A 22,287-nucleotide genomic window follows, 5' to 3' on the forward strand; every position below is an offset into this window, starting at 1 on the left:
CTGCGCAAGAAGCCAAACTGTTTGTGCTCTGGATGCATTTTGAAATTCACACATATGAACCGAAAATGTGCTCTAATATTTTATGTCTGTTTTGAGACGTGTTTAAAATGATTAAATGACCAAAGTGCTACGAGTTCATTCTAACATCAGCTCCTTTGTCCTGCATTTGCATGTTTGTCCAGCAGAGGGCAGCGTTGCTTACAACTTACAGGACCACACAAGTTTTAGCTCCTCATCCTCAGCCGACTGAAACATTACAAATGTAATAGATGGAGGATAATTATGTCTTTTATTAAAACATGCCATAAAAGTCTGAAATTAAATCCACAAACAATAACAGACAATATTGCACTTGAATGAAAATAACAAAAGTGACATTTGAAGTTCACACAGGGTCAAAGTGCGTCACTGACATCTCTTGTGCTGAAACTGGGTTGTGGAATAAATTGGGAAAAAATGCCAGATTTGAACAGGATGAAACACTTTGACTACAGAACACACGGATGCTGGTTGACTGGTCTGAACACGACGACAGCACCGCTTAACTGGCCGTCTATAAATAACGATCAATATGACCAATACTGTTCACATCATGTCACATAGTTCAGAAGTTAATGGTGTGTTTGACTCACTACGATGACACAAAGACTCCCTTTGGAAACCAAATTACAGGGGTAACAATATATAAGTGGAAGATCAGAATCACAGGAGATAATGTTTAAAACATCAGGCTCTCGGGCTCGTATGTTGGACATTTGGAAACATCAATAATTGATAGAGACATATGTCATGCAGCACACGATTATTCAGGACGTCTGCACATGTGCAAAACCCATGAAACCTCTTATTATCCATTCATGGTTTCTGCAGTGGATGTGAGTGCACTTAACTGTCGCTTTAATTGAAGTTATTGCTCCTGGAAGTTGTGGAAAAAAGCTTTTTAAATTTAAAAAAAAAAATTTAAAAAGTGCCATTAAAATTTTCAACTAAAAACACATCAATTGCACAATATTTCCCTTTTCAAATCAGGGGAGAACTTTGAATGTGTCAATATCAGAGAGGGCTTTTCCATTTTTGTACAAGCCAGTGAGCAAACAGCAGCTACAGGAACACATAGTATATACACACTGGGATCCATAATTACAGCAGAACGAAGCACGAGGCGTGAGAACAGACAGAGACGATGAGGAGCACCCTGGGGTGTCGGTACAACAGAGTTTACAGTATTAGCCGTTTGAGTTCCCTCTTTGTCTGGACTCTTGTCTTCTTGGATGTGACCTTTCTGTTGCAGGGCAGGTGTGTTGGGTTGGGGGTTAAGAGGGGGGCGGGGTTACCGTCACACAGCGAGGGGCACCAAGCCTGCGGAGGAGGCAGTGGGAGGGGCAGTGATGGCTGTCAGGGTACCAGGCTCCAGTCCATTCACGGTCCTGCTGCAAAAACACAACAGAGTAACATCAAAACAGGAAGCTCTGAAAATACAAGAGTTAACCCACCAGGCACAGGCTCGGGGGCCATAGAGGTCCGGGGCCCCTTGAGTCAGAGCCTCCGTATGAACTGAGCAAGATTTCTTGTTTTAAAGTCATAGAGCTGAGTTAAAAATGAAGATAAAAGAAATGCAAAAGATGCAAAACAACCCAAACAGATGCAGAGCAAACACCAAGAGATGGAAAACATCCGAAAACAGACACAAAACAAACAAAGACGCAAAACATCCAAAAAAAGATAGAAAACAAACACAAAGAGACCCAGTTAACCACAGACACACAAAACAATCAGACAAAAAACAAACACCATGGACTCTACTTGGCCCATTTTCTCATAATCCGTCCATGATAAATGATCCATGATATCATCTAATGGATTACGTTAAAACCTCAGTACAATTTCATTGAAAGCTACTTAAGGTAAAATGAGACTATGTGACTTTTAAAAGAAGCAATAACACAATCTTCCTGTTGCAAATTAAAAGTTGAATTAATTAGCCAAGTCAACACACTGAGGGTTTCTGTGGCTACAGCCTCACCGGGTCTGATGTGACTGTGTTAGATAAATATTGTTGTTTAACACACATTACTAAGTTGGTCCATGACTCACTCGTCCAACTGCTAAAATTACCTCGAAATTGTCGCCTGTTTACAAAGACAACAGTTAAACAAGCTAATAAGTATGGAAGCCCATTACTGACGGGGAAAAAATTAAAGGAAGGAATGAAAAAAAAAATTAGTAAGTAAAATTCTGACATAATAATCAATACTATAAAAATGACCATTATGTCCTAAGTAAAAATCTACTTTTTGTAATGTCATTTAATGTAACGTAATGTAAAAAAAAAAAACAAAAAACCCAACACTGATCACTGTAAAATACTATCTAGCAGTAAAGGTAGTACTCTATATATTATACTGTTGTATTTCTACTATTACTGCACCTTGCTCTATATGTCCACATAGGTCTGTATGTCAGGTGGAGCCTTGTAGCTTTTTGATTTTGAGTGTCCCAGGTTACATAAATTATTCAGATTTTTTTTTCTTTTACAATTTGATTTACAAAATCTAAATTATTCATAACATACATATTTCAACATTTTGAACGTCTGGCTTTGTAAATGACAGAATTTTGACTCTGGCTTAACTTTCATTCACCATTTTTTTTTTTTTTTTTTTAGTTCAGTTCATCTACTTTTTTCTTTTCCTGGCACAAATGGGTTTCCATAGATAAAAGATGTAGATATAAACCCCTCATCCTCTTCTTCCTGTCAGTGTCTGTGTTTGACAGAAGCTTTGGTAATTTCAGTCATTGTTAATTCTCCTCCCCGGGCACACTGACACTTTCCAATAGCTGCTGCCAACACAGCACAAAGCGCTGACCTGAGCGGCGGCAGGTCACTGTCACTGCGTCCTCGTTATCAACTCACACTGTCTCCTTTTCATAAGCAAGGGATGCAGCAGCTACTCGGTTTAAAAAAAAACTAAACAAACACATAACTATGCATGTGTTGCTAAAAATGGAACTGGGATGGTGAAACTGGGAGGGAAGTTGGAGAGGTAATTGAGCTTGCTTGACCGACTGGTTCAACTGGTTTCTTTCTATGATCAGCGTTTAGGCCTGAGTCCTGACTCTGGAAAGCACAGTTCACAAAACCTGAGTTTCTAAAGCAATATCAAAGCATTTTTTTCCTCTTTTTATACCTAAGATCAGGAGAGAAACAGGAAATGAATAAGCATTAGAATCTGACTGAGCAGATTCTTTTTCATATTCAGCAGGTTTGCTGATCAGAATATCATGTTTCCCTCTTTTTAGAGTAAGTGATACAAAATACCTGAAGGTGAATAGTCTACATAACAGCTTCCTGCACTGAAAACAGATGGACAATGCCTCTTGTTGTGTTTGTAACTCAATATGGACGCTCTGTCTTTTCAGTTCTCTCTCTCACAGCAGAGACGCTGCACAGTCGCACTGCCTGTCCCTGCTCTCACCACCAGTGACTGTTGTCGACACAAGCAAACAGCAGAGTGACGCAGCAGAAAATGGCACATAGACGTGGACGTTCAGCAAGACAAAGCCAAAAGAGAACAGCAGTACCTACCTGTGGTTTTACCCATTTAATGAGCTTTAACAGGCTCAACATCCACTTTTTAAAAATACAGATGTTGCCACAGGAGAATCAATGAGTTTGCAGAAAAACAGTCGGTAATTCAGGTTGTAATTATTACTGAAGTACGGATGAAAAATGACCCACATACACACTAAAATCATCCAGTCAGAACGGGGCTTTAACCAACGATTTTCCCACACAAAGTTACACTTTCATCGAGCTTCTCTTCTTCTTCCTCAACTTCATTCCCGAGAAAACACAGCAAAGAAGCTCTTGATGTTAATTATAATAAATGGTCAGATTTAAGACTAAAACAGACAGGAAGAACAGCTGTTAGATCGGCTAAGAGTTAAAAGACAGCGGGAAATTTCCAGCACCATTACACCACCACCACCACCACCACCACCACCACCACCCTTGAATAGTTAGTGCCAGGATGTCATCTAACCCAGAGTCATGGTTTTTTTCTACTAATTCTACATTAAAAAAGAGGCTTGTTACAAACAGCAGCAGCATGCAGATGCCCCAGCAGAGGCGGAAGAGCTGCGATTACCCAGAATCAATGCAGGGAACGTGACCATCTCTGTCCTGCTGGGAAAAAATGCACACAGGTCTCAGATATCTATCCTCCATGTCTCCTCCTGAGTCATCCACCACATCAGACACAGCACATCATCGTTGACCGTAACGACATCCAGTAAACACATCTGACAAGACCGAAGTTATGACATCCTCGTCATAAATGATCCCTCGTTAATGACTGAAGAGATCAAACACGTAGCAATGGAAAGTAGGTTTTGGTTTCACTCACGCTTTGTCAAAATATGATGTGTGGAGCGACTGTGAGTAGTTGGCTGTGTTTGCATTAAGTGCGTTGCTGTTGTCGAGAGCGTACGCCTTCCTGGCTTTCTGGTCCCTGGCAAAGTTCCTGCAAGCGGCAAGTTTTGACTCCAGGGCCTGTAGAAGACATAAACAAAAGGATGATGATGATGTTTTTCCTTCACAGTCACTTTCTACATGAAGCTTTTGATGTAGTGGAAGAGAATGGGAGATAAACAGAAACACAGAAGAGAGAGGGACTGACTCACCCCTACTTTCCGCAGTAAATCACTGACGATGTTGAGAGCTGATATTCTGGCAGAGGGAGTCAGTGGCGAGTTGCTGCCGTAGCCGTTTGGTAACACTGGACAGGAGAGAGTATGGAAAAAGATGTATTGTTTTATTAAATGTATGGGTGTGACCAAAAACACAGTGTGTCATCACTGACATTGGCCAATTGCACATGAAGCAGATACAGAATGATGCCGGCGTCTACTTTGAGTCGTGCTTGGGTCCATCTGATGAACGCTCTTCACATTTAGCTCCGTGTTTGGTCTCCACCAGCTCTTTAGCTGCTAAATGCTCCACTGTGCTCACCAGCTGCTCTCTAAGTGTCTGTCTGCTGTTTGATGCTGAGCAGGAAGTGGACAGTGGCTTTTTCTCTGGAAACAGCTTCCTGCTCTGCTGATGAAAGGTGTGAGACGGTAAAACCAGAACAATGAGCTGAAAGACGCTCAAACACTTGCAGGTCTGAGGGGAGCTGCTGAGTTGGGTGACAATTCTCTATGGACTCATCACTACAAGCAGCACCTTTCAGAAACAAGTAGACATATGATCTATTGTTGATATAAAAATACTGATTATAGCAAAAGTGCTGACACATGCACATAAATGCTTTATAATCTTTTGGCCCACATTTATCAGAGGTTTTTTTATTCCTAACCTTCTGTTAGGAATTGGACTTTTTGAGTGAATGCACGCTCTTCTCTGCAGGATGTCTGAGGACCAGACAGGCTTTGTCTTCATACAACATGAATAAATGAGCTACTCTGCAGTTTTGTTCCAGACAGGTAGATGTGTCCACACATGAAACAGAAACAGCATAATTATGGCAGCTCAGATTTCTCCGTCTGTACTTGCATAATGCCAAAAAAAAATGCACTCAAGGGAAGACGAGCTGCTGCTACCTGCTGGGTTGGCAAAGGCATTGTCCAGACCTTTGCTCAGTGGGGTGGCAGGGAGGGAGAGAGAGGCCTGCACAGCGGTGTCCATCTTCACGTTGTCTTGTGTGGGCGAACTCGGGGCAGACATCCTGGTTACGTCTGCCTGTCTCTCCCGTACAGCCAGCTCCTGCCGCAAGTCTGCGGAAAAAAACATTTTAAAAGCTCAACTGAGGACAGAAAGCAAATAAATTCCTACAAATCTGTGGGAAAGCAGATATTTGAAACCATCAGAGTGGATCAAAGAAGAAAGGAGACACAGCAGCTGTATGTTAATGAGCCAGAGCGGTGATTGACAGAGTGGCTCATTAGTAAAAACCCGAGTCAATAATCACCTCTGGCTTCATCCTTTAATCTCTGCACAGACACCAGAAGAGACTCCTTCTCATCCAGCTCGCTCTCCAGGAAGGCGTTCCTCTCGATGGCCTGGTTCAGACGCTGCTCGAAGTTCTCCAGAGACACGATAGTAGCTCTGAGCCACAAGTTAAAAGAGGCAGAAAATGAAAGAAACAACACAGTGAATAAGAAAATCAAACAAAAATCATGAATCCACCAAAAACTAAAGAGAACATGTCATTCAGTACAAATAAAAACATCCTCTGGCGCTGCCCTCTACATGTCCTCTTTGCTTACGAATGATTATTGAGGTACTAATATGAGATCAATATTTCAGTCTTGTGCAAATGCAGCATTGATTTTAATCCAATTAAAGCCAGAAATCAATTCCATTCAGCCTTTTGCAAATTAATAGAATTGTATCTCTGAGAATTTTCATATAGATTAAATAAGCATCACAAAATAGCTGGTTTGATGGGGAAGGAGTTGTGTGGAATGAATATAATCAATATTTAGCATTAAGGACCTTTTGGCTCGCTCCAAGTCATCGTTGGACTGCTCCAGCTCTCTGACGTATTTGTGGAGCTGCTCCTTGATGCTGCGCGTTTGGCCGAGGTCGTCCTCCAGCATGGAGATCTGCTTGTAGCTCTGAGAGTACTGCTGCTCCAGCTTCTCCTGCAGGAGGAACGGAGGACAGGCGGCACATATTGATCACAGGTATTTAATCTATAACATGATGGACAGTAGAGCTCCATATAGGACATGATTTAACAGTTTCCGACGAACACCGCCCAGATCTTATCATCCATTTTTCAGTGCTCAGCTCATTTTCCTTTTCTCCACTGTTAGGCGGCGGATGTGAAGTGTGACCTATATATGCACCAGCTCTGAGACAATCAGCGTGATAAATACCGCCTGGCCTGTCTGTACGTCTGACCTATATCTGCTGCTACAGTGATGTCTGAATTAACTGCATCGAGCCGCAGGACGACCAGACAGCCCTCTGTTCGCTCCGAGTCTCATCCCATCAACATGACACAGAACTATGTAACAGTTAAGATTGATCTTATGCTGTGATGATCTCAGTACGGTGGCCTTGAGGTGCAAAACACAAAAATACAACGCTTCAAAAATATATTTCCAAAACATTTTCCCCACTGTTTTCTGAAATATTAACGTGTCTGTAAATGTTGATTTTAATTTCTAATTCCTTGATATCTGTGTGAAATGATGCGTTTTCTGAAACGTTGTTTTTTTAAAACGTTTTTTTAAAATGTTGTGTTTTCTGAAATATTGTTTTGTTAAATGTTGATGTTTTATCTGATATGTTTTGTTTTCTAATATATTGTAAAATGTCTGTTTTCTGAAATGTGTTTCTGAAACATCTTTATGTTCTCTGAAATGTTTTTTTGTTTTCTGAAATTTTGTTTCCTGATTATGTTTTCTAAAATATTGAGTCTAGCATCTTGTGTTTTCTGAAATGCTGTAGTTTATAAAATGCTACGTTTTTGAGATGTGTTTTCTGAAATGTCTACTTTCTAAAATGTGTTAATGTTTTCAAAAAAATATTTTTTTTCCGTTTTTCCTGTGTGTCTTTAAAAAAGGTCATCTGAAATGTTGTTTTTTTTAAATGTTATATTTTCTTTAATATTGGTGTGTTTTGCACATCAAGGCTACCACAGTTTTTACTGAAAACTGTCAACAACAGGTTAAATTAACACAGCAGCATTTCACAAGAGAGAAAACACAGCAACAAGTCTGAAAAGACAAGAATTCACAAACTACTGTTGAAATGTTTGTTTTCATCTTTTCTGAAAATCTGTTGTTTGTACTGAAAATTGTCATCAGCGTGTGAAACTACCCAACAGTATTATATTATTTAAAATAACAACACATTCCTGAGAAGCCAACAGTGCAGCATTGCTCCAAAAACAAACCACCACTGGGTTTTTTCCTCCTGAAACACAGTAATGTATTCACTCGCACAGTCAGCTGCCTGTCTGGGAAAGTGAAACCCAACAGACACCTTGGCACAAACAGCTCATCCCAGCTGGAGACATGGACTCAAAAATGTGCCACCTGCCTTTGGGTTATTATGGAGTCAAAAGAATGAGACACAACCTGATGCATTATTCATGAGTCCTACAGATCAGCTGCATCAGTTTGCAGCCTGTTTATGGCAGAGCAGGTGTTGAGATTGGAAAAGAGAGTTTACCTCAGCACCTTCCTGAGATGAGATTACCTTTTAGATTGCACGTCTCCGGGACTGTTCTCCTCACTGAGGCCAATAAACCCATCACCGCTGTTTGAGTTACACCTTGAAATGAGACAGTGTGGTGTTGTTCTTCCAGAGGGGAACTTATCATCTTTTATTCTGTTGTGCATCGAATGAGGTTCTATTACAAGCTCCTATAGATGTGACCTCAATATTCCCATGATCTCTTACATATAACCAGAAAGGCAAAGCTGCAGGCCCACTAGAAAAAATAAGTACAGAGTGTAAGTGCATCCAGGGGAGCGGCAGCTGTTACAGCGCGACTTCACTGTCTCCTCACTCCCAAGGGACTGTTCTCAAGGACGAGTGATGATATAAGATGGCTACGAAAAAAAAGGCATCAAATATTTATGTAGACGATGCACATGGAGACACGCTGCACTGTGCTTAGTTCAGAGCTTAATGTATTGTTAGGTTATATATACATATACATAATGCTGGTCTCATCATAAATCTACAAAGTCAGATTCATAGCTGAAGTCCTTTAAAGCTCCATCCGGTCTAAAGGCAGATGTCCATGTGTTTTTTGATTATAAAGCAGGTCTAGGTTCTATATTAATACTGTGAAAGTATCAAAGCCTCAGTCCACAGAGAAATGCACACAGCCTGTATTCAGAAACTGAGCCTTAAAACCAGCCGTCAGGACTTCTGGAACTTTGTGATGTCACAACAAAGCAGCCATGCCCCAAGCCTGGATGCACCACCATTTTTTTTTTTGAATATTACTTATTCTATTCTTGTATTAACTGACAGGTTACACTGCAGAACTTGGATCAGTTGTTTCCAATCTTAAGGGTCTGGATCCCCCACAGGGTCAAAAGATAAATTTAAATTAAAACAAGTAGAATCTAGTTCTTACAAAAAGATGAGCCGTTCCTACATATTTACATCCAGTGATTGCCAGGTTATGTAGCTAACTGGACTAAGTGAATATTAGCTAGCTAATATAGCCCACGACCTGTTTGGAATATGGCTGACAACATATGAAATAATGTGAAAATATTGCAAACTGAGACAATTATAAATTACATTTCACTATAATAATACAGAGTGCCTTTAATTTACTTGCCTGGCGTTGGTTGCATTTGTATAATTAGATGTTCCTCACTCATCTACTGGTTTAATATGTAAATACTAAGCTTAATATTTCATTTGTATCCCTGTAACATCTTTAATCTGATAACAGCAGAATAACAGAAGCACGTGTGAACAAGAAACTAACTGATCGTGCTACACATCATCGTTACCGTCGAAGACGTAGGAACGAGGCTCAGTAGCACTTTATCAAATTCAAATCCATCATCAGATCTGATTATCAAATCTCAGTCCTTTCAAACTCCTTACTGAATCTCATTAGTTTTACCTTTCAACATTTGCAAGTGATTACAGACTTAAATTGCAGCTGAAAGATCAGTTTGTTGGCTAAGAAGGAAGAAACACTCCTTATTTTAGCATCAGCTTAATTAATGTTCAAAACTGCTGAGAAAGAGCGATGAAAGAGAAGAGGTTTGATAAAAGCTTCGTTACCGTCAGAGCTTAATGAATTTCAGAGCCCAGCGAGGAGGAAACCTGAGCTGATAAAACCTTCAGTGTATTGATGCAGAGACACAGTTTCATTCATCTCCCTCTACTCTTTTCCCACAACCCCCTGCACTGACCTTAAGTGTTTCGACCTCATTCTTGAGTCTTTGGTTCTCAGAGTGCAGGTCCTTTATTCGATGCTCGGCCTGTCCCAGCTGTGCCTCCAGCTCGGCCTCCAGCTCCCTGCTCCCCTCCTGAAACTCCAGCAGCTCCTCCTGGGCCTCCTGGCAGCTGCAGACAGGAGAGAAGGCATTAGACAACAAGCCGAGACAGACGGAGGCTGGTGTGGAGGCCTGGGAGACGTGGCAGGTGAGTGCGCTCACCAACTGCTCCTTACCAGAAGCTCATTTACTTATTTTTATCTTCATTTTATCTTGTCTGTCGGCTGAATCAGAAATGATTCCCCACGCTCCTGATATCCACAATTTGTCTCACTTCAGGATCAGTGAGCTCTGATGTTGCAATCACATTCACCACAACTGATGGGAAACATTTAAATAAGATTAAAGCCACAGATTGAGGCTGTAACACTCAACACACCAGAATATTAAACAGCTGGATAAATGAAATATAAGAAAACTTTGTTATTCTTTGAAGATGACCTCTAATGGGACCATAAGTAGAGTTTGCCCTCATGGCAGCAGCAGATTATCAGATTATCCTCTATAAAAAGGCAATTTTGGGACATTTCAGGTTCAGATTTATGACTTGGCTCAAATTTTATCAATTTAAGCCTCCAGCCTTGGATTTCTATTTTTTTTAGAGTTTCAGCAGCAATTTCACGGTTTCCACGAGTTCAACACAAAAATTATATAAGCCTATAAAAATAAAGATGTTCTGGCTTCTCCCCTGTGATAGTTAGATTCAGTTTGAGGTTTTTTTCTCTGAAATTTCATCACTATAATGAAAGTGAATAGAATTTAGTTTGTGGAACAGCTTGAAAGAAATATATTTTGAAAATGTCACAGTAAAGTCCATTTCCAGAAACAGAACACAAAGGTGATTTTCACTGGGACAACTTTTTGTGGAAGCGTTCCCATCCCACTCATAACCAACCCCACAATCCTCCTAAGTCAATATGAGTGTGAAGATAAAGTACAGAAGGACAATTTATCTGAAATATCCTGTTCATGAATAAGTGGAAATTATGATTTGCTAGTGGCGCAAGATAAATAGTCTCTATGGCTCATCATCATGTTTGGAGATAAACGTAGGAATCACAATTTATAGCAGTTCATCCAGTGTTTTTTAGATGTTTACTCTCGATCCAAGAGCAACAAAAGGAGGCGGGTGGGGGGGGGTGACCAGCGTCATCGTCGTCATCTCAGCAAACACAACCTTTCAGAAGATAAACTGAGGTTTGTATCTGTCAACAAGGGGTTTACCAAGGAATGCAGGTAGTAAACAGGACTGATGTTTTCAGTCACAGGCTGATCTCCCACTTTACAACCAGAGCGACCACAGAGAACGTGTGACCGTGGACCAGCTCTTCCAGGAGTGGAGGTTGTGTAAGTGTCTGTTGATATGAGCATGGATGAGCACACACAGACACACACACATACGGACCCAGCTATCTAAAAATGGAAAAACCAACCCTCGTGTGGGCTAAAGTGCTGGAGGTGGCACCGAGCCTGAAAATCCATTTTTACAAACGCTTGTGTTCAGCCCACTGTGGAATCGCTCTGCCAGGCCTCACTGTGAACTGGTTCCATTTTGAAGAGGTTGCACACTGGTGCGTCCTATATTCAAAACACTCCAGTGCATGTGAATAGTTAATGTGAGGGAATCCTCAGCAGGAGGAAGATTTGATCACAGAAAAATCCACTTGAAATACCTTTTCTGCTTATTTAAAGCTGGTGTGTTAATGCACAAGCTGTTCAGGTGTGGAAAACTAAAACTTATTGAGGTCTGCAAGAGTCTTAAAGGAAGAAAAATCCTAATAAAATTAGAGCTACAATCTAATTTAAACCAACAAGGCCAGTTTTTTTGGCCACTGTATTGTAAATAAGCTGTAAACACAACATTGACATATCTGATATGGCCCCTTGTTATCATGCAGTTGCCTAATTACACATCCAGAAGACACAAAGCAGCGTTAGCCTTCATTTGAAGACACATTTCTGGCGACAGAACCACTCCCCGCTCTCCTTTTAGCTCCGTTTTTGGTCTTCACCACCTACTGAGAAAATGTCTGGCTCTTCAGCTGTTGAATGTCTTACTTTCTTCAGCAGATAGCTGCTAAATTTGTCTCTGTACAGCTGAAAACATCTGCCCGCTGCAGCTGGAGATAACGCTGCGCACAATAAAGTTTCAGGCCATAAAACAAACTGATGAGCTCAAAGATGATGAAGAGATTGGCAGAGTCAGATGATAATTCTCTGTGGGTTCCTCACCGTGAGTGACACCTGTTATTTGACACATTCTATACTAAAATATTGATTATTAATACACAAGGCTTTTAAATCTGGTCCAGGACAATGGTTTCTTACCAAAATAAAACACTGTGATTGCCATTCAAGTCTTAAAGGGAAAAGATTTTCTAATAAAACTAGATTGTTTTTTGTTCTTGCAATGAGATTGTTAAATCTGCTCGTGAAGGTCATGTGATGTGTCCAAAAGCCCCAGAGGAGCCACTAAATGGACCTTATTTGTTATGTAAACTGTTGTTTCCAAGATAGAAACTCAACGTTGAAGCGGATTTGACGAAAAGTCTTTGAAATGCTCAGATATGTGGAAACTTCCACGACAACTGAATCAACTCCACCTGCTGATGAAGATCATGCGATATGACTGAGAGCTCCAGGGACTGTTTTCTAAACTCATAATTGTTAAAGCTGCTGGAGCATGAAATACCTTAATCATATAAGATTGATTTTAAGGTCATTGGTGGATGTCGAGAAGAAAACCCTTACATCACATGTTCCACGCCAACAGAACAAACGTGACCTTGACCTTGAAGGAAGTTCATTGTCTAGAGACTCTTATATAACTGGGCGTGTGCCGCAGCCCGTTTCCTTTAGCTCAGGATGTTCACATTTCAATTAGTCACTTTTAATCAAGCAACAAGCTGGAAGATAAGATTTAAACTTGGATTGGCTATTTTTAGCAGCCTTTAGTTTATTTAACTGTTGAGCAGCAACAACAGTGAGAATACACAAAAACGCAGCTGTATCATTACAGAAACCCATTCAGAGACACAAGGACAAAGCCACATGAGAGCCTTTTATGTTTAATGTGAAAAACGAGCCGTCGCTTTGGGACAAAGGGAGAAGTTTCCACCGGAGCTTTCAATGCTCGTCTCACATGAGATTCTTCCCCAAGTCTCACCGGTTCACAAGCACCAGGTTTTAATTGAAAGAGTGAGAACGGGCGACTGAAATCCAACAACAAGAGAGTAGATCAAACGTTCCCACGCACACATAGACACTGTACAGTCACCGTCAGATCTCGTGATCTGATGAGAACTCAACACAGCAACCTGTGATTCAAAGGTAGTTCACAAAGACGAGGCCCGACCCAGATATAAAAACTAATACCTGCTGTCACTCACACATCACGGCCTCCAATCATCTGGTTTCACACTTTCCACCGGATGTTGAACCTGCTGCAGAGGTTTACTCCCATTCAGAGCATCAGTGATCAACACTGATCTGACCTCACAGTCCAGTTCATCCTCAAGCTGTTGGATGGGGTCGGGGTCGGGCTCGGGGCTGTTCTATTACCATTTTACATAAAAACATCTTCCTCTTAATAACTATCATGTTGCTGGTGCTCTGTAGGACAGCAGGAAAACAAGATAAGCAGATCTATGTTGATGAAGATGCTGGTTGCAGGTTGGAAATGGTCGATTATTCCTACAGTTAAAGGATGAAGACTTTACTTACTCCACATGTTTCTTATGGTCAACAAATCCCATGAAAAGAAAAAAATCCACAGTGGGTTTGTCTGATTTTCTCAAGCTGTTTGACTCTTACTGAAGATGCAAATCTTTTTCAATGGGTCACAAACATATTTGCAGTTGCTTCTCTGAAATGATGGAAACAGTTGTCATTAGATATGAGACGTGTTCCCTCCATCTCCATTTTTAAATCTCAGCTAAAGACACATTTTCATTCACAGTCCGTTGTCATGTTCATCTAGTTTTGCTTTCCTTGTGTTTTACTTACTTTTATTTATCTTAATCTCCTTTGCACAGCCCTTTGCTCAAGCTGCGTTTAAATGTGCTCTAGGAATAAAGTTGAATTAAAAAATATAGTTTGTTTTTTTCTAGTTAAATTTATCTTGGTTCAGGATTTTAAATAAGGAAAATATAGAATAACACCAGGCTGATATTAACAGTGAAACTATCTCATCAACAGAACACAACATGAGCCAGTTACATACCCTTTCTTGTACTTGAGGGACAGAGACTTCCAGAAGTCAATTTCCTCGTCTTTGGAGGAGAATTTCGGGATCATATCTGTTTCCATGGCAAACACATCTGGAGGGGAAGGAAAAAGGGAACGAGTGATTACCATGGGATAATAAAGAAACGACAGGAAAGAGGAAAAGTGAAGTTTACAACACAACAAGCTGATGGAGCCGATGATCCATTAAGATTCTCCACAGCCACAAAAACACAAACAATTTCTTCTAACTTCATCTCTAAGCCTGAAACCTGTTAGTTCTTCAAAAGGCAGCAAACATCGAGATTCAACATGAAATGAGGAACAAATCAATGATTTAAACCACAGCAGGGAATCAACCATCAAAAAGCACCCTGCCCCCCCCAGACTCCCAGAAGCCCTGAGGAGTACAGGATGCAGAGAAATCAACTGCAGAGCATCAGCAGAGAAAACTGCATCTTCAGTTTGACCAATGATCTTCTACAAGGTTAAATACATCTAAGTAAGAGACACCTGACACTGTGCAACACTACAGATCTGTCATTTGGTTGAAAACGCAGCTTTATTGCAGCATATTTCTCTCAGTAGGCTTTTACATCCAGCAGGAGTATTTATTCTGTAGTTGCCTAAAAAAGAAAACAGTTCCCAGAGGAAACACTGAGTCCAGGAGCCTCATTCATCACCCTGCCTCTTAATCAGAGTGAAAGTTGGATTTAAACTGGGACCAAAGCCTCAATGAGAAGCTGGTAAATTTTAGGAAAGGTGTTGTTCCCTATAAATAAACTCCCTCTGACTTAAGTAGGCTACAGAGCCTCCAAAACCATTTAACCCAAACAATGTTGGAGAGCATCTCTGCTCTCGTGGGTATTAAACAGGTTTGTGCTTGTGTCCTGCCATTGAAACAGAGCTGCTTTCACTATCTTCCCATTATTTGTCCCCAGCTGAATCAACGGAGAACAAAAGTCGGAGAAAAAGATGGTTATCCTGTGAAGCCATGTGACTGTTTGCACAGGCATACGGCCAAATCAATTAAATCAGTTGTACAGGTACCACTGTCTACGTTAACCTTGCAGCAGGAGGTGGGGCTACAGGTGCCCCAGTGCCAACAACTCCATCCACCTTTTCCTCTCAGAAAGCGAAGCAGAATAGCGTCTGTACTGGCAACTGTTGGCACTTTGAAGAGAGGCATTGAGGAAATAACGGCAGATTACAAGAAGAAGAACACCAATTTCCTAGATAATAGAACCCTCTGGAGAGCAGTGATGGAACCGAACCAGTTCTCCCTTTGGGCTGGCACAGAAATCAGCGTCTTGTTTATTTCTCTTTAGCTTGATGTGGCCCCGCAGGCTGGAGACAAACTATTCTGAGTCAATCTCTCCCTTTTATCCACTCATTTGTAACATCTACAGCGACAGATATGATGTTATACCTTCTGGGAATCAGATATAACACATTTTTATTTTTATGTAACCAACTGAGCAGATAAAACAACGTCTGCTGCTGTTAACAGAGGAATAGTTTCACTTTTTGTGCCAAGAATGAGATGAGAAAAGTGACACTACTCTCACGTCTGGTGTGACACCTGGGGCCCTAGGGTCCCCGAGGAGGTCAATCCAGCCGTCGGTGCCCATCTCAATACGGATGGAAGCTGAAAAGACATTGAATTTAGGTGTGAGGTAACACTGAGAGGAGGAGAGGCGGGACAAGGTCAGGTGTCACAGTAAAGAAGAGCCACCAGCAAAAACACTTCACCACCTCCAAAAAAAAATCTTATTAAAGCTTGTTCCACCAGCTGACCTCTATAGGAGCTACTACCCAGCGGATATTTCACTCTGTGATCCCCTCAATAATTCAGCTGTAGATTATATTCAACCACGTCAGCCACAGCCTGAGGGGGAAACTCATTAAACAGAGGAAAAAGCAAGACAAGCCATTTTGTCAGCATCATAAAGTGGCCTGGGAGGTTTCTTAAATTAAAAACATTTTCAGAAAAAATACAATAAAATTCTTATGATCTCCTATGGTTTTACATTGTAAGGTGTGTAATCTATGATTGAAAAGGTGGGTTAAATGAAGGAAGGACCTGAGACTGTAAAATCTCACTATTTAAACAAACTGATCTTAACTCAGTGAAAAGGATTTAATCCAAAGCAGAGATGACCCTGTTGGTCACTGATCACGATCAATCATTAGAAACATAAAGAAGATATTTTAATACATAAACTGAAAATACCTCAAACGCATCCATCGCTTCTGAATCGGAACATTAAACAGGACAAGAAATGAGACCAGTGTCAGCGACTGAAGACCCGCAGCTGATGCTGAGCTCAGCTGTCAAAGCTGGGTGTGCAGACCCGAACATCAACCATCACATTTCAGTTTCACCGGTTCTGCACCACAGAGAGAAGAGAGTGGATGATCATGAGTCCAGTACCTGAACATCGCCCCGGACCCTGATGTGATCAGCCTGGTCCGAGCTGCAGAGGCCGACCGTCTCTCCGGCTGCTCCCCGCTGCGCCGACAGCAGGGCTTTTAAAGGGAACTACACCCTAAATCTCAATTCTAATTTTTCTGATTCCTATTTCTCTGTTGAACACAAGCCTGTCATATTGCACGGTTCCTTTTATATCATTACTATATGTAAATGGAGCAATGACTAAAAGAAAACCAAAACACTAAGATTCTAATTCAATCAACATCAACAGGATAAAGGAGATAAGATAAATTACCACATGTTGTTTTTATTGCATCACAGGCTCCAGCTCAAACATGAGACCTTAATGATTTGACAGTTAAATGGAAAACATTTATAGGATCATTTAATGTCTAATCTCTAATGAAAATACAACTAGAGTTGAACAGTTATCTCTGCGAATAATTATAGAAAAAGTAGAACAGAATAGAAAGAGAGAGAGATCAGTTTTAGGGTGGATTTCCGTCTGTACTCTGCGCTCAGGAGCTTCATCGCTGCACACACGCTGCGCATGATGCGCAGTTAACGTTAAATGAGCATCACCTGCTGGTCACCGTCCAGACCAGGTTATTACTGGGTTTAATATATCTGGTGCTGGGGACAGTTCATTCTGTGGGCATGATATATTTATTGATTTATTTATTTATTTATTTATTTTAATCACAGTAAATACAAACTGCAAACACAATGGTAAAAAAAAAAAACAATAAAAAATAAGAAATTAAAACACACGAATTGTAACAATAAATATTAGAAGATTAACAATATAATAAGTAAAAATAAATAATTTTTAAAAAAAAATTCTCCTACGTAATTACGTATGTGGTGACGTCAAACGCTTCCGGCCGCGCTCGACGGGCACCGCTGCCATGGTAACCGGCGGAGCGCGCAGCGGGGACAGTATGGCCGCCTCGCAGAAGCTCGGGAGCTTCTCCATGAAGTCGTGGGAAAGCGGAGGCTCGGAGGTGGAGGACAGAGACACAGCGACCGTGTTCGAAGCGGTTCACCGGACGGTGAGAGAGGTTTGTGCCGGAGCCTCGTAGCGGGGGCTGAACGGACTACCGGCCGGGTAACGGTTACGTTTCCAGGCCTGAACCGCCTTGTCCAACCGCCCGATCCAACACTTTCAGATAAAAAACATTTGTCAACAATCACTGAAGCAGGTTTAGAAAGTGCTGACACCCGGGGGTCAAAGTAAAAGTAGGGCGACTAATACCACACAGAAAAACCCTCTATAGGAAAAAGTACTAAAAAGTAAAATAATCAATGCAGAAAAATGGCCCCTGAGACTGTTGCACTGTTATATCACTGGATTATTATTAACATCACTGAAGTATTCATGTGTAAGCAGTATTTTACTGTGAGGTGCAGCTGATTTTTAACTGTTTTGTTTGGGATTAAAACTAATGATTGTTTTAATTTCATGTGTATTAATGTGCTGGTTATGTTCTTGATTAACTGATTCACAGTTTAGTTTGTAAACATCAGAATGAGAGTTCTCGTTAGTCCAAACCTCAAAATGATTGAAAATAAATCAAAAATAATTGAAAGCAGCAAATCCTTGTATTTGAGAAGGTGGAAGCAGTTTTACATTGTGGTATTTTAGAGTCTGGGTTCTCCTTCACCACTGGTGTCACACTAACAGAGAGCTCCAGGCTCCATTTTTAAATTGTATTTGAAGGATAATATAATTAGTTGTCACAGAAAATGGGTGAAGAGCTGATCTGTGAACATGCAGGTAGTGAGTGTCGGAGAGGCTGACATGACATTCATTTTAATGACAGTTTTTTCAGACTAAACCAAATGAGAAATTTGGTCTTTTTCTCTTGAACGCAGCCTCATTAGCACATATGACATATAACATTAGTTTCAGACTAAAACAGTTTATTGTCTTAATGCACTGTCCTCTGCAGCACACATATGTACAGTTCCTCCTCCTATGGCCGTCAGTACCTGAATTACAAGGCTGGCCCAGGATTGGCTCATGTGTTTATCGTGTATATGCAGTTGCATGAGTGTGGAGGAGAACAAAAGGTTTCTAGGATATAAGCTTTAATAAACACTGAAGGCAGGCAGCTCGCTGAGGCTTCACTCGCTCTGCTGCAGTGTTTGAACTGGACGGAGATAAGGAGTGAGAGAGTGAGATGGAGAAAACTGATGCACTGAAAACAGAAGAAAAGAAAGAGGAGGAAACTGGGACTAGTTTATTTCACTATCTTATGGATCAGAGGAAGCATCTGGATGATGACGATGTGGTTTGTATTCGATTTCAGACAAGAGAGGAGTTAAAAGTTCTTCTTAAACAAAATGTTGATCTCTGTTGTCTGATCAGAAACTCTAGATAAAGTCACCATGAAGCTCTTTTTCTGGCATGTACTGATTTTAATATGTTGCAGTAAAATATGAAAAGAAATGCAATATACAACATGTCAAACAACTCATTATATGTTGAACTATAGCCTAATAATTTAAATCTACATGAGATAATGATCCTCCCTTCGTGCATATGTGTGTATTTTATGTGACCAATCACTCTGTGGGTGTTTTAGGACTCTGCAGGTTTTTCTGAGACTTGTCGTCTTTGTCTCTGCAGAAGATCGTGCTACAGCGGCTGATAGTAATTGCCCGGATCCCCCACGATCTTGCTGACAGGACAGAACTGGGAGGTCAGCCAGCAATTACCTTAGAGCTACAAAGACCGAGAGCAACAACTGCTCAGCGGCTGATAATAAGGCATCGTTACTTCACTGACACAATCCCTTCATTCTCTGCAATCAACTATTCACCTCGTTCCAATTTGATCCCGTTTTCCGTCAGTGGAACGGAAGAGGACGGTCAGCGTTTTAATATTACAAATGTATAGAACTGCAGAAATTTGCAAACTAAATTTCCAGAGAAACATCAGGTTGCTAAAGGTTGAATTTGAACAACTCTTAAAAATCACAAAAAGTGCTGCAGTTGCTATTAAAGCAGTGAAAGGTCGTTTTGTTTTTGTGTGTTTTTAGAGCTTCTGCACCCATGTGAATTAGTCTGCAGGGCGTCCTTGTTAGAGCTTTGTGTGGCTGCTTTTCAAGGAACTCTTCCACAAAAATTATACAGAAAACTCAATAAAATCCCTGGAGAGGCTGGAACTGAACTGTGTTGACGACAGAACCGGGCTTTCATGTCGTCGTCAGGATACTCGGTTTCTCTGTTGTCTGCAAACTGACACATCGTTCTGTTTGTTTGTTTCCATTCAGCTCACTATGAAAGACTCAACTTTCAGTTGAGCAAACAGTACATCTGGGATCAGATGACGGGCCTGCTGCTGATTTATCCATCCTGTGTGCTGCATATCATTGAAGTAAGTTTCCCTCCAGATAAATATTCACAGCATCAGTCGATGAGGAAGGTTTATGATGTAAAACCTTGTACTCACAGTTTCCTGCGCTGCTCTCTTCCAGTCATCCAGAGAGATTCTGCTTTCTGTTCTGAAAGACCTCAAAGACATGCAGCTACAGACAGACTGGTAATGATGCTGTCTTGTATCACAGACACTATATCTTGTAGTGTAGTACTGCAATACTACTCAGAGGAGTGATTATAATTTATATCAGGGGGACATGTCCGCCCAATAGTTGTTGAGACATTTCACTCACAAATGTCAAACCTCATGATGGTGGAAATGCTCCTCCAGTTCCCACCCTGAGAACATTTTAAACCCCCCCCCCCCCCCCCCCCCCCCCCCCCCCCCGACACTGAGCCTGTTGGTGTTGAAGTTTGCAGGATGCAGAAATGCACTAATGATTTTAAATCCTTTCTTAGTTCCTTGTTGGAAGATGCGAAGGTTGTGTTCATGGCACATGATCCTCAGAGCAGGCTGTTCCAACAGTGGAGCTACAAGGTTTGTCTCGTCTCTTTACTTCTTTGAGGCTGCATCGCACAAACACAGATACGAGACAGATTAAAGGTCGTAGTGAGGACTGAGGCCGCCACGAGAACTGTTGACTGTGAAGGTCCCAGTGTTTGATTCAGTCCGTCACAGGTCTATACCGTTTCCTTATAAACTATCATCTGTGTCCATGGACGTGGTTTGACTGAGTGATTCACGTTGTTGAATAAAGGTGCTGGGAGCAGATCAGGTGTCTGGGGACCAAGGGGCTACAGGATTTGAGGAAGAAGAAGAGAGCACAGAGACTCTGGTCTGCAGTGTCCTGTCAGCACTGCAGAGTCTGGGCCAGCACCTTGAATTATCTAAGAAGGTTTGTTGACTTTTATAAGATTATAATCCTGAGTTTTCTTTTAGGGGATTCACTGTTTTTATAACAATAAAATGATCCTGTTATAGTCAGTTTCTAGAGAAGATTTTCTCTGCCCCCCCCTCTCAGGCTGTCCCTGGATCAGTGCTGGATGAGACTCCAGAGCTGATCGTCTCTCAGGAGGTTCTAGAGAATCTGTTGGCTCGAGATGAGCTGCAGAGTCCACAACTGTTCCTGCAGATGTACGACTCCCCCTTAAACATCAGCATGGACTTTGGTAAGAGGCAGCTTCCAGCTGATTTTTGATTTATGATGAATATGTTCCCTGAGAAAGGCTGACAAGTGCATCAGGAAACAGTAACTTTACAATAACTGTGTTCAAGTCAGAAGAAAGAAAAATTAATATATTAAATATCCTTATTTCTTAACAGGACAGGTTATTCGAAGCAGGTGTCTCACCACAGTTTAAACTTTTGGACAAAAGGTCAAAGGTGAGGGCTCATCCTGCATGTTTCATCTACACACTGGACGTCTGACCATTTATGAGTTTAAGGGACAGTTCACCTAAAAAGATTTTTTAAAAAAACATACACAGATCGTTTTGTTTCATTTCAATACAGCTGAGGTGATTTGTTTGGTAAATGATGTTTAAAAAAAGTCAGCAGCAACATCTCTCTTTCCAAAACCACAAGTTTTCATGGAGATTAATTTTTGGTAAAGTAGTTCCTGTGAAACCTGCTGACGATTCAGAAACAGGGTTTAATTTATTAAACCACACTTCACGGTTTGGTCCAGACTGAAATATCTGAACAACTATTAGATAGCACAAATTTTATCACAGACCTTTATGGTTTTTCCAGACAATGAATCTTAATAATTTTGATGATCCTCTTACTTTTCCTGTAGCGCCACCATCAGGTTAACATGTGTGGTTGTTGGGAGATAATTAAATTGAAAGCTTTTATTCTTTGCATGAAGAACAACACGTATGTTGGAGGGTTTAAGGCTGATGTGAAGAGATCTTCAGGTGCATTTCAGTGCTGTCAAAGTGATCCACTTCCTTTTGATTTATCTTGCAATTCAAAGCTGTAATCAAATGTTTTATGCCTCTGCAGATTGTGTTTGGCCTCCACTAAAGCACCTTGGCTGTGACTGAAGTCTTCCTGTCAAAGAGAAATCACTGTGATCCATCCAGACACTTTCATACCATCACTTAATTTCCTGCAGCTTTTCCTTCTATGTGTTTCACTCGTTTGGTCCAAAAACAACTGTCTCTGTTCCCAGTGATTTCATGTGTAAAACTTCTTCGAGTGAAACAACATTAAACACAATTTTCAACATTTATCAGTCATAACAAAAGAACAG

At 41.0% G+C, this 22,287-nt stretch overlaps 2 protein-coding genes across 6 annotated transcripts; one reads left to right on the top strand and one right to left on the bottom strand.

Annotated features, from left to right (window-relative positions):
* Positions 1–275: 275 nt before the first annotated feature.
* On the bottom strand, positions 276–16,774 carry ndel1a (nudE neurodevelopment protein 1-like 1a). 4 transcript variants are annotated; one of them, XM_071463572.1, is made up of 10 exons: positions 16,646–16,774; positions 14,210–14,306; positions 9,904–10,057; positions 6,497–6,645; positions 5,970–6,106; positions 5,602–5,775; positions 4,684–4,778; positions 4,407–4,552; positions 4,149–4,183; positions 276–1,430 (listed from the first exon to the last, which is right to left on the bottom strand). In XM_071463572.1, exons 2-10 carry the CDS (start codon positions 14,293–14,295, stop codon positions 1,420–1,422), a joined length of 987 nt encoding a protein of 328 aa, XP_071319673.1. In that variant the 5' UTR covers positions 14,296–14,306; positions 16,646–16,774; the 3' UTR covers positions 276–1,419. The 4 variants fall into 4 exon arrangements, with proteins under 4 accessions (XP_071319673.1, XP_071319674.1, XP_071319671.1 ...); XM_071463573.1 differs by having other exon boundaries at positions 16,445–16,669; XM_071463570.1 differs by lacking the exon at positions 4,149–4,183.
* Positions 16,775–17,537: 763 nt separating this feature from the next.
* tex47 (testis expressed 47) lies at positions 17,538–22,266 on the top strand. 2 transcript variants are annotated; one of them, XM_071462108.1, is made up of 9 exons: positions 17,538–17,706; positions 19,278–19,350; positions 19,924–20,027; positions 20,128–20,192; positions 20,489–20,567; positions 20,788–20,925; positions 21,052–21,199; positions 21,354–21,413; positions 22,038–22,266. In XM_071462108.1, exons 1-8 carry the CDS (start codon positions 17,554–17,556, stop codon positions 21,389–21,391), a joined length of 798 nt encoding a protein of 265 aa, XP_071318209.1. In that variant the 5' UTR covers positions 17,538–17,553; the 3' UTR covers positions 21,392–21,413; positions 22,038–22,266. The 2 variants fall into 2 exon arrangements, with proteins under 2 accessions (XP_071318209.1, XP_071318210.1); XM_071462109.1 differs by having other exon boundaries at positions 17,538–17,697.
* The last annotated feature ends 21 nt before the right edge of the window (positions 22,267–22,287 follow it).

This window comes from Trachinotus anak, unplaced genomic scaffold (assembly GCF_046630095.1).
Source record: "Trachinotus anak isolate AG129_WGS33_773 ecotype Australia unplaced genomic scaffold, CSIRO_AGI_Tana_v1 ptg000025l, whole genome shotgun sequence".
NCBI classification, from domain to species: Eukaryota; Metazoa; Chordata; class Actinopteri; order Carangiformes; family Carangidae; genus Trachinotus; species Trachinotus anak.